The sequence below is a fragment of the Falco peregrinus genome, chromosome 7, assembly GCF_023634155.1.
Source record: "Falco peregrinus isolate bFalPer1 chromosome 7, bFalPer1.pri, whole genome shotgun sequence".
Classification (NCBI taxonomy): Eukaryota; Metazoa; Chordata; class Aves; order Falconiformes; family Falconidae; genus Falco; species Falco peregrinus.
The window spans coordinates 63,288,727-63,302,790 of NC_073727.1; the positions used below are offsets into that span (position 1 = coordinate 63,288,727).

General features: G+C 50.5%; 1 protein-coding gene across 1 annotated transcript; it reads right to left on the reverse strand.

Annotated features, from left to right (window-relative positions):
- Nucleotides 1-2,445: 2,445 nt before the first annotated feature.
- Nucleotides 2,446-10,835, reverse strand: KLF11 (KLF transcription factor 11). Its single transcript, XM_055809877.1, has 4 exons — nucleotides 10,641-10,835; nucleotides 8,240-8,494; nucleotides 5,978-6,971; nucleotides 2,446-3,982 (listed from the first exon to the last, which is right to left on the reverse strand). The coding sequence occupies exons 1-4, from the start codon at nucleotides 10,680-10,682 to the stop codon at nucleotides 3,678-3,680; spliced, it is 1,596 nt and encodes a 531-aa protein (XP_055665852.1). The 5' UTR covers nucleotides 10,683-10,835; the 3' UTR covers nucleotides 2,446-3,677.
- Nucleotides 10,836-14,064: the final 3,229 nt, after the last annotated feature.

Sequence of the window (14,064 nt, forward strand, 5' to 3'; positions counted from 1 at the left end):
TAGGAACAGACAAGTAGGACATCTTCCCCTGGAAGACAAAAGCATTATGGAGCCGTCCAGAGCCAGGGGCTGGAGGTTGTGCTACTCTGCCAGAGCACTGATCCTGCAGTAAAGCCTTCCAGGCTCTGCTGAGGGGGAAGTACGACCATCCATGGGATATTTTCATCTTCAGCACATTTGCCAGAACAATGTGCCCTCCTGCAGACAACGCCTTGAGTCACCACTCCCCGTTCACTCCGAGGGCTCTGACTGCAGAGGCTGAGTCACCTCGCTGTGGAGGGCTGTGACAGAAAGCTGGCATCGTTACATCCTCTCTTCCCCTTCTCTTCCATTAAAACGTGACCCTGCTAGAAATAACCATCACTGCGGTTTGGGAACTGATCAGCAGGGAAGAAACAGCAGAGATACTTGAAAATCTAAAGTAGTCACTGCTGCTGTCACCATCGCCAGCTGAGACCTGGAGGTGACACCCCAGCCTGCCAGAACACAGGTATGAGGGAACAGGAAGAAGCAGGGCTACTGTAGCCATCTTTTAAGGCAAATTCTCATCTCTCCTTTATTTCCAGCTTTCATGCCATGCGCAGCTTGCAACACTAACAGAGCAGCGCTCCGACCATCATCACCTTTTGCCGATAGCTTCTGGAGGCCATGCTAGAACAGTTATGCACCCCGAGGCTCTTGTTTTCAGACAGCATGCAAAAGCCCCAAGCCCTGGCATTCTACAAGATACACAAGCAGCATGGCACAAAATTATAAACGGACAAGCACTGGTCAATTTACAACAGGATCCAAAAAGTCCTGCCTCTACAAGTAAACTAGCAAGCCCCAAAGTCTTCCACTGGCCTAGATATATAACCTAAGGCAGACGGATTTACATAGTTCTGGAATGGATATGTATGAAACCTGAAAATTCACAATTTTTTGATTTAAAACCAGTCACATTGCATACTTTTTATTTAATAAAAGTTAAAAACACGTACAAAAATGCGATTCCATTTCTTTAAAATATAGGCTCAAAATAAAGACTGAACAATAGAGTTCAGGCAGTAAAGTGCAAAGAGAGCAGCTATCCCAGTCATGCTTAATCCATAAATAACCCTTACACAGCAGGAAGGAACAGAAAGAGCAAACAGAGCAGAGGCAGCCACACCGCCGCTCAGCTGTTCATGCACATCCACAAGAGCCGCAGGTCCCTGCAGGTCCCAGACAGGGGTGGCGGAAGGCAGCGCATGCCTCACAGGAGCGGGCTGCAAGGAATCACAGGCCAGGCAAACTTAACAAAGAGGGAGCTGTCGCTTTTCTGCATCGTCACACACGTACACAACACATTGCTTTTAAATTCCATATTCTCCAGCCCACCGTTGCCCCCACCATAATGCAACAAACTGACGTGACAAATTACTGAATTATGACATGAGTTTCCAAACCGTTTTGCTCACGCGAACACCATACGTGGTTAATCTGTAAAAAAACCTAAGTACTAAATTGGCTATTGGACTGAAACAGAACACACTTCCCCCGTTAAAAGCATGCTAAAACGGCATCCAGAAGTCAAGCTGCTTGTTCTAAGGGACTTCTGAGCAAAACAAATGAACAAAAAAATAGCAATGTCTCTTTCTTCACCACGTGAATTTGGAAAACTGCATACTGACAGAGCAGCAACACTACAAGCACCCACTTTACCAGGAAGAGGGGGTTCAACCAAGCCCTTTGGAGAGTACAAAGTGAGGTTTGCACACGCACACACACTCATCAGCACTACGCCATGGTCGGTGGGATTGCAGCGTGTCGAGCGGTGTGGACATGGTAAAGGTCAGGCACAAAAACTTCAGTACACTTAGCACAATACTCCCAATATAGTGCAGTTTGAAAACTTTAACTACCATTACTTAAGACTATAGATTTAAGCATTAAAAAAAGGGATATATTCTGCTTTCAACTAAAACAAGTCTCTGCCAATTTCAGGGGCGGGCTAGCTGAGATCAGCAAGTCTGCACTTACACAGATGAGAACCGTGCTTTGCCCACAGTGGGAAGCAAGACCAGAATTTCAGAACAACAAAGCAGCGCAAGAGATAGTGCATTCCTAGTTATCCACATTTTACATATCAAGGAAAAAGTCCTCCTTGGTGCTCAACTAAATTTCAGTGCAGGAGTGGCTGATGGGAGAAGAGTCCAGAAGGAATAAACACTACAGAAATATTTTGTGCAGCAGGTGTGCCATCTCCCAGCAAAACAACACCCGGTGCTTCACAGCACAACAGCTCCACTGTCAGCCCTGCTACAATACGTATGCACATCCTGCCGCACCACGGAAACTGAGCAATACAACTGTGCTGTGGGCATTTTTTATTATTCATACCATGCCATTACAACACAGCACTCCTGCAGCCAGTGATCCCACTTCTTAGCCATATCTACATTTGGTGTAAAAGAAAATCCAATCAACAGGGAGAATATCTCATTTAATAGAAAAGGGTGATTTTATACAAAGTACTGTGGGGAAGTATAAGGCCACATGAAAAGCATCATCCAGTTGACACGGTGGCTACTTCTTAAGTCAAGACATGATTAGTACTTCCCCTGGTGCTTTGATACAGGTAAATGAAAGCCTTGAACAATTTCTTATAAGGTGCACAAGCATCCACGATACATTAAAAAAACCTTAGTTTCCTATTTCTCCAGTACTCAAAAAAAAACCAAAAACAAACCCAAAACAGAGACCCAGCTAATTATTCATGGGTTATCTTGCCATTTTTGCACTTTCCAGAAGACTTCAATATGCTGGTTTAGTAGGACTGAAAGTAAACCATAATTTTTAGTGTCAAAGTTTCTAAACACTGCTTGTGCTTCTACCTCCATCACAGAAGTATGGCTCCTCCAGACTTTGCTCCAGCAGAGGATGGACTCAGGAATGCCCAGCATGTCAAACCTTTACCAAAAGTCACAACAGTTTCCACTTGCAAAGGGTATGAATTTATAAAATGTTGAGGATTTCAACACTTGTTTTCTGAAAGAAAGTCATGCTGGTTTGGTTTGGTTTAGAAATGATGACACATTTCGATCTCAAACCCCCAACGTCACCTGCGTAAGAAGGGTGTAACATCACCAGCTCGCTGCAGGATCTGGATCTGCAAGTGTGAAAATCCCAACCACTATGGGTTATCAAATATTATGTGTTTACAAAACAGTCTGAATGCAATTCTTTAGGTTTACTGAGAAGGAGTTTCCAAAACTCTGGGTCTCATCCTGCACACCCCTACTAATGCAGGCCAAGTAATTTGCCTGTATATCAAGACCAAAATGAATAAATACAAAATATATTTGGTATAGAAAATACTAGTATAAAAATTAAAAATCACCCTGTTTTACTGTCCATCAAAATATTAACAGCAAGCATTACATTTTTTTAACCTATTGCCAAAATCATTTCCAAAGAGTTCTGCTTTCTTGAAGTGCTGGTGATTGCATTTGCCCAAGTACTGAAAGAAACAAATAGGGAAGGGACGAGGGAATATATGGTAAGATTTCTCACATAGCATTATTGACAGAGGACCTAAGCTGAAGGAAAATAAAGTATGCACACACACGAAGAAAAGAAGCCGTTGTCAGTTCTGTTGTAGCCATTAGAGCTCTTCCTGATCTTCAGCAAGTTTGTAGAGAAGGTGCTTCCTCACACTAGCCCTGACAGACAGATGACGGTACAGGGATGAGCATACTCAATCCACTGCTGCTTTTCGGTTTCTCTACTGTGGCAATTCGGTTGAGTTTGCCAACCTCTGCCTGCCAGCTGGGGATCTTCTTTGTGCTCATATGGCGGCGGGTGTGCTTTGTCAAGTGATCGCTGCGCATGAAGCGACGCTCACACACAGGACAAGCAAACTTCTTCTCTCCCGTGTGAGTTCTACGGTGGCGTGACAGTTCATCTGAGCGGGCAAACTTCTTGTCACAGCCTTCCCAGTTGCAGCTGAAAGGCTTTTCTCCTGCAGCACATAAAAGAAGCATAACTTACTTCTGAGAAGCCTGCTATGGTTTTATCAAAGAACTAACTTAAACGCTGCCTTGCAAAAACTGATGAATTCCATGGAACCGCTCATGTGTGCACTCAATATTAGCTTAAGCTCAAGTTGTGTTCCAGAGGAAAGCTACAGATACCATTTCTACTTATTCCCTTATATCTCTTTAAATGTTCTTCAATCAAGTCTGGTTTTTTAATTGTCCAAAACCCCAGTTTAAAGAAGAAGATTCTTCACGAAGCTACCTTATCAGCTGACTTGAACTAGAAGCAAGCCCCATGCCACCACAGCTATACGGCTGCTGCATGTCATCAGCAAATACCGCAGGCAAACAGGAATCCTGGAATCCAGCCTCAAGAGTCCCACTGCTCCAGTGATCCAGTCTGATACACAAACACCCCGCCCCAGCAAGTTCTACTGAGGAATGGCCTGCCCTGCCATCCCCACAGGGCTAGATCCCAAGACAGACTGGGGAGGTCTGCACACCCAGGAATGACAGCAGTCAGGACGGCTGTCCACGTCACCTTCTGCTTGTCCTGGGCCACTGCTTAACATCAGACCTATCCTAAACAACGTGATCTACCGCCTGCAACCCCCACCCCTGGTAAAGCTCAAGATAAACATCTACCATGTGACCCAAATTTATGGTAACGTTTTGGAGCAGGACAAAAGTGTCCAGCAGAAAGAAACCCCCACAGAAGTGTTGTTCTTATTTCAGATATTGAGAGTAAAGTTCTACATTTGGTGTATGTGTTATCACCTAACTACTGGTGCACTGGGAAAAGAAAGCTGAACTACTCCGCCTCCCGATCCTGTAACACGGACTGGCTAGTAAGGGTCAGTGTGGTTCACCTCCCATAGATGTCCTGGGCTTGATCACCATATGGAGGGACACAGAGCTTCCCTATTCAAAACCAAGACATTTGTTGTTAGTCCATGTCTATCCTGTAGCTCCAGGTTAATTCAGCAGCCTGCAGCACTTACTTTCAAGCCAGAAGTAGAAGCAGCATTCTACCACTGAGCTCTGGTTTACAAGGATTATCAGCTTCCTGTGGGGTTTAAGCTCTTTCCCCAAAGGAACTGTAAAGACAAGCTGGCAAACTAATGCAAATCCTGCCAAAGAAGCTGACATCCAATAAACCAGTGTCTGTAGGCCAAGGGAGGGTGGGGAAAAAGAGCCAAGGACAAGCAAAATTAGACACTTTTGAATGAGCTATTCCATACCAATCTCCTGCTATGCCTATCCTTCGACATCAGGAACAGTCCCTGAGAACGCAAATGTTTTAACAGAATCTGGAGCCAGAAAAAGGGTAAGTAACATACACGTATACAGTCTCCACACTGACCAGATTTTATGGAGCAAATCAGCTCATGTGTAATTACAATTAGTTTTCATTTGCCTTTAAAATTCCTTTTCTGCAAGTGAATAAACTGCTACGCTCCTGTAGCAGCTCTGCTTCCTCACACAGTTGCCCAAAATCTAATGCATTCCCATTTAGCCTAAACAAAACTTGGGGAAAACGTGCAGTTTCTGACTTCCTCACCTTTCTTTTACTTGTGTAACAATTTAAGACCAACTACCTCTACTATGGTTTGCTTATACCAGACCTTTCCATGCCCCCAAAAATGGGACTCGCACAATTCATTTCGATCGAGTCCAGACGGCAGGATTCCACTCAAACCTAAACACACACACACACACAGAGACAGCAAAGCTCTGCTCCAAGTAAAGCATGTGAAATTCAACTAACACTATGGGGTCAGCTGAGGTCTCAGAACAAAGTCTGTCTTGTTTTGCCTGCCCACAGAGAATGAACATTCCTCCCGTCTCCGAGATAGGCAGAAGTTTGCCGATCACCTGCCTCTTCCCTTTCCCACCCTCTCCCCCCAAAACCCATGCATTTCAGCACCCCAACACAAGCCAGAGCTGGAGTGCCAAAGGACGCGTGCTGTCATACGTACCAGTGTGGGTGCGAAGGTGGGCTTTGAGGTGGGAACTTTTGAAATAGGTTTTCTTGCACCCAGGGAAGTTGCAAACGTAATTCCTCCGTCTAGAAAAGTCCACCTGGGGGGCGCAGCTTTGACCAGAAGTGATGAACACAGGAGCAGGGGCAAGGGGCAGTAACTTGGTGCTCCCAACAGTCATTACTGTTTGTGGGCACTGCGGTGTCTGTGTGACAGCAGTCTGTGGAAGAACCAACATGACGGTCCCCTGAGGCACAGAAGGTCCCATGAGGACAGGCTGAGAGAGTGGGGCTGTCTGTGGTAAAATAGGTTTCATGGGAGCTGAGACTGCTGGAGTAGAAGGCTTGACGTAGGCATTGATCATACTGCTTTGCCCATTTAAAGGGATCATCTGACAGAGAACTTGGGGGCTTGAAACAGGGGCAGGTGTCACCGGGGTAGCTCTTTTTAGCAAGTCATTCTCACAACTCTTTGGTAAGTGGGTCTGTGGCGAAATGGGCCGGACTGGTAGCTGTCCTTTATTGGTCACAGTATCACTGGAGTCGTGTGTGCAAGGCTGATGTACTGGAGAAGTTTTGTTAATTAAATCATCCGCAGCACACGTGTCCTGTGGCAGTCTGGAATGTCTTCGGTCATCCACTCCACACCAGTCTCTGGGAGTGCTGTAGCCTGAAGTTACCTTTGTCTTCTCTTGCACAGCAGGAATGTGATGGTAAGCCGAACTATCACCTGTGTGACGTATGACACTTGTTGCCATGGCCCTGCAAGGCTGAGGGGTGAAGGATTCCGATATCACTGGCTTCTGACTGCACTGTCGCTCCATGTTGATAACAGATGGCTTGGTTATGGGAGAGGCACCGGTCGCTGATGTGACTGAGCAGGCAGCTGTGCTTGCCATGACAGTCCTTGGTTTGGAATAAGTGACTTGTGAGGAGAGGAGCATAGCAGCTGATATCTCAACAAAGTCAGGGCTGTGCGGAGGGGTCATGCACTGCAAAACAGACAATGCCATTATACAGCAGTGTAACTTCATAGCATAATTTTTGACTATCTTTACAGTGAAAAATAAAATTACAGCCCCTCACCAGAATCCCAGAACCTGTCTCTTAGGACAAACTGATTAAAGCATACAGTGGCCCATCTGATGGCCATTCTGAATGTGCTCAAAAGAAAATTAGTAAAAGAAAGGCAATGAGGCAGCTGTAAACCTGCATAAAATATTGCATGTCTACTCACTGCACTATGACAAACTCTCCCATTCCTTTCTCCTCAGCAACTGGTGCAGCCGTAAGAGGTACGGGCGCTCTGCTGTTCACAGAAAACAGGCTAGAAACAGACAGCAATATTGTACTTTTTCAATTTCAGACTTCCAGGAAACCCTAGATATTTTATCAATGATTACCTCATCAGCTGGTGGCTACTCCAGAGACAAAGGCAAATGGAAATGCTCTCTCTCTTCTTCATCCATTCTCTCTATGCTCTCCTGCTGCCACCACCTCTCCTTCCTCCTTTACCTCTGAAAACTCACACCTGTCTCCTGTGCTGCTCAAGAGACAGTAACAACACTGAGCGGCAGGAGCATGAGAGAAGTCCATCAAGCAGGTGCCATACTGTCTCAGACTCTTTTCCCCTATTATTCCTCTTTTTCCTGACATAACTGCACACTAGAAGCCCGCTGGTTGAAAAGGGCCTTAACCATCCGAAACCTGAAGAGCACCAAGCCCTTTTTTAATACCTACTTTTGCTGCAACATAAATTGCAACAAAAAAGAAAAAAAATAAAGTGATTCAACCGATATTACTCAGCCAGAGTAGACCAATGCTCTGGAGAAATAACAGACTACATGTAAAAACTCATAGCATAGAAACTAATTAAATTGTCTATTTCATAATGGTAACCTGTACTTTCTCTTATAATGACGAGAGTGAAGCCAATTCTTACTCAGTGCCCCAAGAAACCTACAACGGCCACACAGACAGCATCCCCAACGTACCTGCCAAGTGTAAAAACAAGGGCTTTCATGTCTATGTTTAACAAGGGATCAAGCTCCTGCATTTGCCATTCCAGACACATCAGAAAAACCCACATTCACCATGCCCGCCTCACTACTCTGCGTGCACACACAGAGCACTGGCTATACTACAGCTATTCCACACAGGGACACACGAGCAAGCTGTCTTTTCTAGCCAAATCGGAACATTGAAGAGATGTAACATCCAGATGCCAGGCTTATTTATTTTGCATTCATGTTTTTCTTACCAGTGTAGATAAATAGTCCTTTGGTAATTCAGACGTAGTCTCAGCGTGCATTGTGAAATCACCAGAATCCGAGAAGGGCGTAAGTGGCCTTATCTTTAATATGTCACCTTTCTGTGATCTTTGACCCCAGGAGCTCATACAAACAAGCGCTTCAACAGCTTCAATGTCGTTCTGCTCCAAGGTGCTGCAGGTAGACCTTTCACTGTCATGACGCTGCCTTTCACGGATAGACTCATAGATGTCCACGATGTCAACCTAAATGCAATTGGATTACTGGCTATTAGGACAGGTCAGAATACAAAGCCAATACCACCCACGTACTGTCTGCTCATGATGAAGGTCATCTGAAACAGATCCCATGCCCGCAGAAAGGCTTTTACCAACCCGCTCAACTCCTAACCCTCCCCCCACCAGCTCATCTCCACTCCCCTGTTACTCTTAAAACAATAAAATTTAAATAGAAAGAAGTGTGATTTGCAGGAAAGGAACAGAAATGTATATAGCTCACATTTCCAGAATTGCTGTCCCAGATTACACTTCTCTGAATGAACACACCCTGTGCTTGCATACACGCGAAAAGAGGGAAAAAATCCTGACTTCCAACTTTGTTTAGACAAGGCTGTTTCCTGGACCCAAAAGATGACTGCTGGTCAGCACTAACTTAATTCTGGTAACGTTTAGAAGATAAATTTCAGCTGACAGTAAGACGCTTTAAGCTATGACCACTGACTGAGTACCACATCTTGCAAAAGCATTTTCATCTTATTTTTGTCAATAGGGAAGCCAGGGTGGGGGGAAGGAAGGGGGGAAAGTGGCCTTCAAAGTGCAGTGGGAATTGTATGTATTGTACTTCAGAAAGTCATGACGCTACATAGGTGCTGAGTATCTCAAGATGCACTATGAGTAACATGAAGACAAATGTAGTCATACCGATTTGTTTCCAGCTGCAAACATCACATAAAATTTGTGTGTGCATGTGTATGCATGCACGCAACACACTTGACTCCTCTGCAAAAGGATACCCAAACTTCATAAAGCTTCCACAGCACTTGGCAGTGACTCCAAAAGCTACGTAGCGTGGCTGGTTTATCGCTCACGTGCCAGCTCAGGCTCACCTAGACATCCAAACTCTTCCAGTCTTTAGGCACACCAACTAACTGTGAAGGCTGGGATTCTGCATGGACCCAGATTCTTGAGCCTACTGCTGTTACACAGAGTGCTTACAGACTGCAGTGAAAAGGTTCTAACTAAAAAGACACCGCCACACCGTTAGCATGTTCTAAAGCCCTAGAGGGAACTATACTTGTTGGGCGACATCACTTACACACCTAAGTCAGCGAGTTTTGTTACAGAGTCAAGGAAGGAGGAATGATCCTGGCTCAACAGTGTCACAAAGATGCAAAGCTGCGTGCCATTGCCTCCCCTATAGGGACCTGCACGGTAAACACGTTCAACATAATGAATACAAAATGCACTCACAGAGGACTTTCACCTAAAACATGTACCAGGCATGGAGATGTCAAGACTGGGGAGCAGGATGGGGTTCAAGTGACTAACGGTTCTGAGGGAGACTCCTAAGAATTTCCACTAAAAGCAATGGGAACGGGAAGGAGGGCAAAACCCGATGCGGGCTGCAAGCCCGGACCCAAGCGCGCCTGTCCCACAGGAGCCACCGCAGGGCAGGCTGTGCACCCGGCTGCCCCAAAGCCTGCCACCGCTCCCCGCAGCGTGACTGCAGGCAGCCAAGCCAGCAGGTTCATGTCTTCCAAACGCACGTTTCAGGAGAGCAGCTGTCCCTACAGTTACATGAATATATATATATACACACACATACACAGCCCGCTTCGGAAAAGAAAACCTAAAAAAGCCCCTTCTCAGGGCGAGCGCCGCAGCACGGCTCCCCCGCCGCCAGGGGCACGGCTCGGGGCGCCCGGCCGCCTGTCCCCGCGTCACCCCGCCGGCCGGGCGGCGCCGCTGCGGGGCGGATGGCGGGAAGGAAGGGAAGCAGCAGCAGCAGGAGAAGGAGGAGGAGGAGGAGGAGGAGCGGGGGGGGAGCAGCTCCCGCCCCGCCACCGCCCCCACAAAGGCCGCGGGGGGAGCCCCCCCCCCGCAGGTGACCGGGGCACACCCGCCCCTGAGGGCTCTGCCCTGGCACCGCCGCCCCCCCAGCGGCAACGGCACCGCCCGCCCGCCCCCCGCGGCGGGTAACGGTCCCAACCGACCATCCCCCCCCCGCCCCCGGGCGAGTAACGGTCCCCAGGGGCCACCGACCCGCCGCGGCCGTGCAGGTCCCCGCGCCCCTGCCCGCCGCAGAGCACGTGCCCGGGCCGGACCGGCGCCAGCTGCCCGCGGCTCGGGGCACCCGCCGCCCCCCTCCTCCCTCCGCTCGCCCGCCACTTACCGCGGGCGCATCTCCCATCTCCGAGCAGGGTGAGCCGTGCATGGCGCAGCTCCGGCGGGCGGCGGCGGTGTGACCGGGGAGCGGCAGCAGCGCGCGCACACACACACAGAGCAGCAGCCGCCGGCGCCGGCTCCGCCCCCTCCCCTTCCCCCGCGCGCCGGGGGACCCGCGCCGCAGCGCTCCCTGCGCCAGACAGCACGGGCGGGGCGGGGGGGGCGGGGAGCGGGGGAAGCGGGGCGGGGGGAGCGGCGGCTACTCGCCAATCAGCGCCCGCCTCGGCCCGCGCCCGGCCAATGAGCGGCGGCTGCCGGCGTGATCGCGGCGTGCCGCGGGGCTGCCAGCGGGAAGGGCGGGCGCGTGGGCCCGGCCGGCGGTGGGCGGGAAGGCAGGGCGGGGGCGGGGCCGGGGAGCGCGCGCTGGAAACTGGGGGAAAGGTCGGGCTGGGGGCGGGGCGGGGCGGAGGCCGGGAGTGCCCGTGCGCGCGGTGGGGGTGTGGCGGGGCGGGGCGGGACGCGGGGGGGGGCGCGGCTCCCACCCCCCCTCAGCGGTGCGTGCGGCGCGGCACGGCACGGCACGGCACGGCACGGCGGGGGCAGCGCGGCCCGGGCGCTGGGCGGGGTGTGGCGGCCCCCTCCCCGGGGCAGGTGCCGCCGCCGGCGGGGAAGGAAGGGACCGGGCCCCGCCCGCGGCACGGGTCGGCCCGCCGGCGCGTCCGGGAGTGAAGACAGGCGGTCCCCGTCCGGAAAGCGGGACGGGCCGTCAGCGCGGCGCGCCCGAGGCACGGGGCCGGCCGCGGCAGGGAGCCTCCCCGGGCAGCCACCCTCCGGCCGCCGCAGGGTTTGTCCGCAACGCGCTCCCGGCCCGGCCTCTCCGCTTCTTGCTTCAACGGGCGCTTCAGCGCACGGCCCGTCTGCGGCCCCGCCGGGCAGCGGCGACTCCGCGGCGCGGCCCTGAGGCGGCCCCGCTCCGGGCTGCTGCCGCCCCTCGTTGCGGCCCCCGCTCCGCCGGGGGTGACCTCCTCCCGGCCCCTGCGGAGGGCGTGGGGGCATCATCTGGGCTATCTCTCCTTGCCGTCGGCTTGGCTTGGCCACCGCGGCCCGTTTCTTCTGCAGCTTCCGAAGCTTTGCCGCAGCGTGCTCACCTCTGCTCCCCGTCACCGCACGCTCCGTGTGCTTCAGCTTCCCGGTGCCGCTGCCTCCAGCCCATCAAACACCACATTAAACCGATCTCCCAGGCCCGTCCACCGGAGCATTCCCCTTCCCCCGCCTTGCAGCTCTCCCCGGTACCTCCCGTATGCAACCTTTCCCCCCGCCCCCCCCCCCCCCCCCCCCCCATTTCCAGGTGCCCACCACACCATCTCCCCCGCAGGGTCCCACAGGGACTGCGGCAGCCGGTAGAACTGCAAGCAACAACTCCAGAAGGTCCCACAGAGTTTCTTGCACACCCTTGCTGCTGCTTGTGGCTTGCAACCTGCGAGCTCGCGTCTCTGCCCAGCCTCTTGTGCAGTACTTGGGTTGCAAGTAGCTTTTCTGTTTGTGTTTGCATGGTACCAACCGTGCTGCCGCCTGTGTGGCAGGGCCCTGTGCCTTATGAGAGTAAGAAAAATGCTGGTAATTCAGATTGCAAACCCAGCTCTAACATTAAAGAGTTCTGTTTGCCAAAGGAAATCGATTGTGTGACAGGGAATGAAACAACTTCGAAGAAAATGCTGTCAGTGACTAAAAAGCACGATTGAGGGTGGCACAGTGGGGGCACAAGGTATGTGTCTCATATAAATCACTAGCTGTTCCTTGTAAAACCAGAGCCTCTCACACGGTCCCATTTCAAGGGAAACCTTTAAGGAATTGTAAAACTAGGAAAATACTGTGCGGTTCTATTTTGCGTTCTCTCCAGTTCCACTGCAGTTGAGAAGCGGCTGTGCTTGTCTCTTTGCTGCTTGTTGAAACACATACAGTTTCTGCTTAAAGCGCTTATACACACAGCCTTAGTCATTTGCAGCATGGATTTTTAATTTAGTAATAGCATCTGAAGGCAGCACAGCAGCCTCGCCAGTGAAGAAGCAGTTGCAGGGAAGCAGAGTGGATCAGTTCTCCCAGCTCCCAGCAGGATGTTTTCCCATGTCACATACCACAGACTGTCCCCGTCTTCTGAGTCCCCAAGTGGAGATTGCTGGACCAGGGGTGCTCGTGACAACACGTGCGTGCAGTGCCAGTTAGAAGTGGTGGTACATGTCTGTACTCTGACTTGCACCGTGGGGGAAACGTGTTTGATCGTGTTGCCTTCGCTGAGCTAAAAACGGCAATGAAGTTTTTCAGTACAAATCCCCAGAGCTCTTACCAAAATTTCCTGGTCTGCTTTGTTATGTTGCTGCCAGCTGAGGCAGTTTTAGGTGACGAAGGAGCATCTTCTTCATCATCGCATTGGATATCTGTGGCAGAGCATGGGTCTGAACCCCATGGCACCTGAGCCCTCAGCCCTAACAGCCTAGAGCTTCTCCTCCTTTCCCCCCTTTCCTTTCTCAAGGCTGCACTAAGGTGAATATTAATGCAGTTAATATTATCTTGCTGCTTTGTACATCTGCCTGCACCCATCAACTTCCCTGGGGCTTTCAACCAGTGGCACAGCTTCCTGAACAACGTACTGGTGTGCTCATCAGGATGATCCACGCTGGCTGTGCTTTCCCTCCTGAAGCTGGTAACCTGGACCACGGCTCAAACACCCCAATACTTTTTTCCAAAGAACTTGGAGGAGCCTGCCCACGTCAGCGGCTGCAGGATGCCGGTGCCCCTGCCCTCCCTGGCTGCAGTGATGCGGCCCCCAGCCCAGCAAAGCCATTGTCCCCTAGCCTGCCCCTGCAGTGCTGCTGCTGCTCTGGTATTCTCCAGATCTGGCTCTCCATTTGGTTTTATAAAGGCCTATTTAACTCAGACTGTTGGCAAACACTTCAGAGAAAGGCTTTCTTTGTCAAAGATAGACAATGTCTTTGTTCCGATGCAGGAACGAGCAGATGTAAGTTGCTTCAGCAGAGGGTTAAGGCTCCACTCAGGTTATCTTATCCTTTTGGCTGGGATGACAAGAAAAGGATCAAACATTGCATGTGAGTAGGAGGGAAAATATTTCATACTGTAGACTGAAAAGAACAAAACGGCACACAGGCAGCTCTTCCCCCATTGCCCTTTTGCAGATAATTACACAATAAACAATTGAAAAGAGACTAGAGGAAGAATATGATGGGCTCAGACAGTTTTCCCAGTGTTTACCAGCAGTTAAAAATAGACCAAAGCAGTTGTCCGGGGTGCAGCTTTAGAGTTAGTGCAATTTGGCAGCGGCATCTGGTCTGGCTGAATACAGCAGCAGGCTACTGTAGCAGACAAATAGCTTAGCGAATGGGGCGGGATCAAATAAATATAGATAATTACAATCA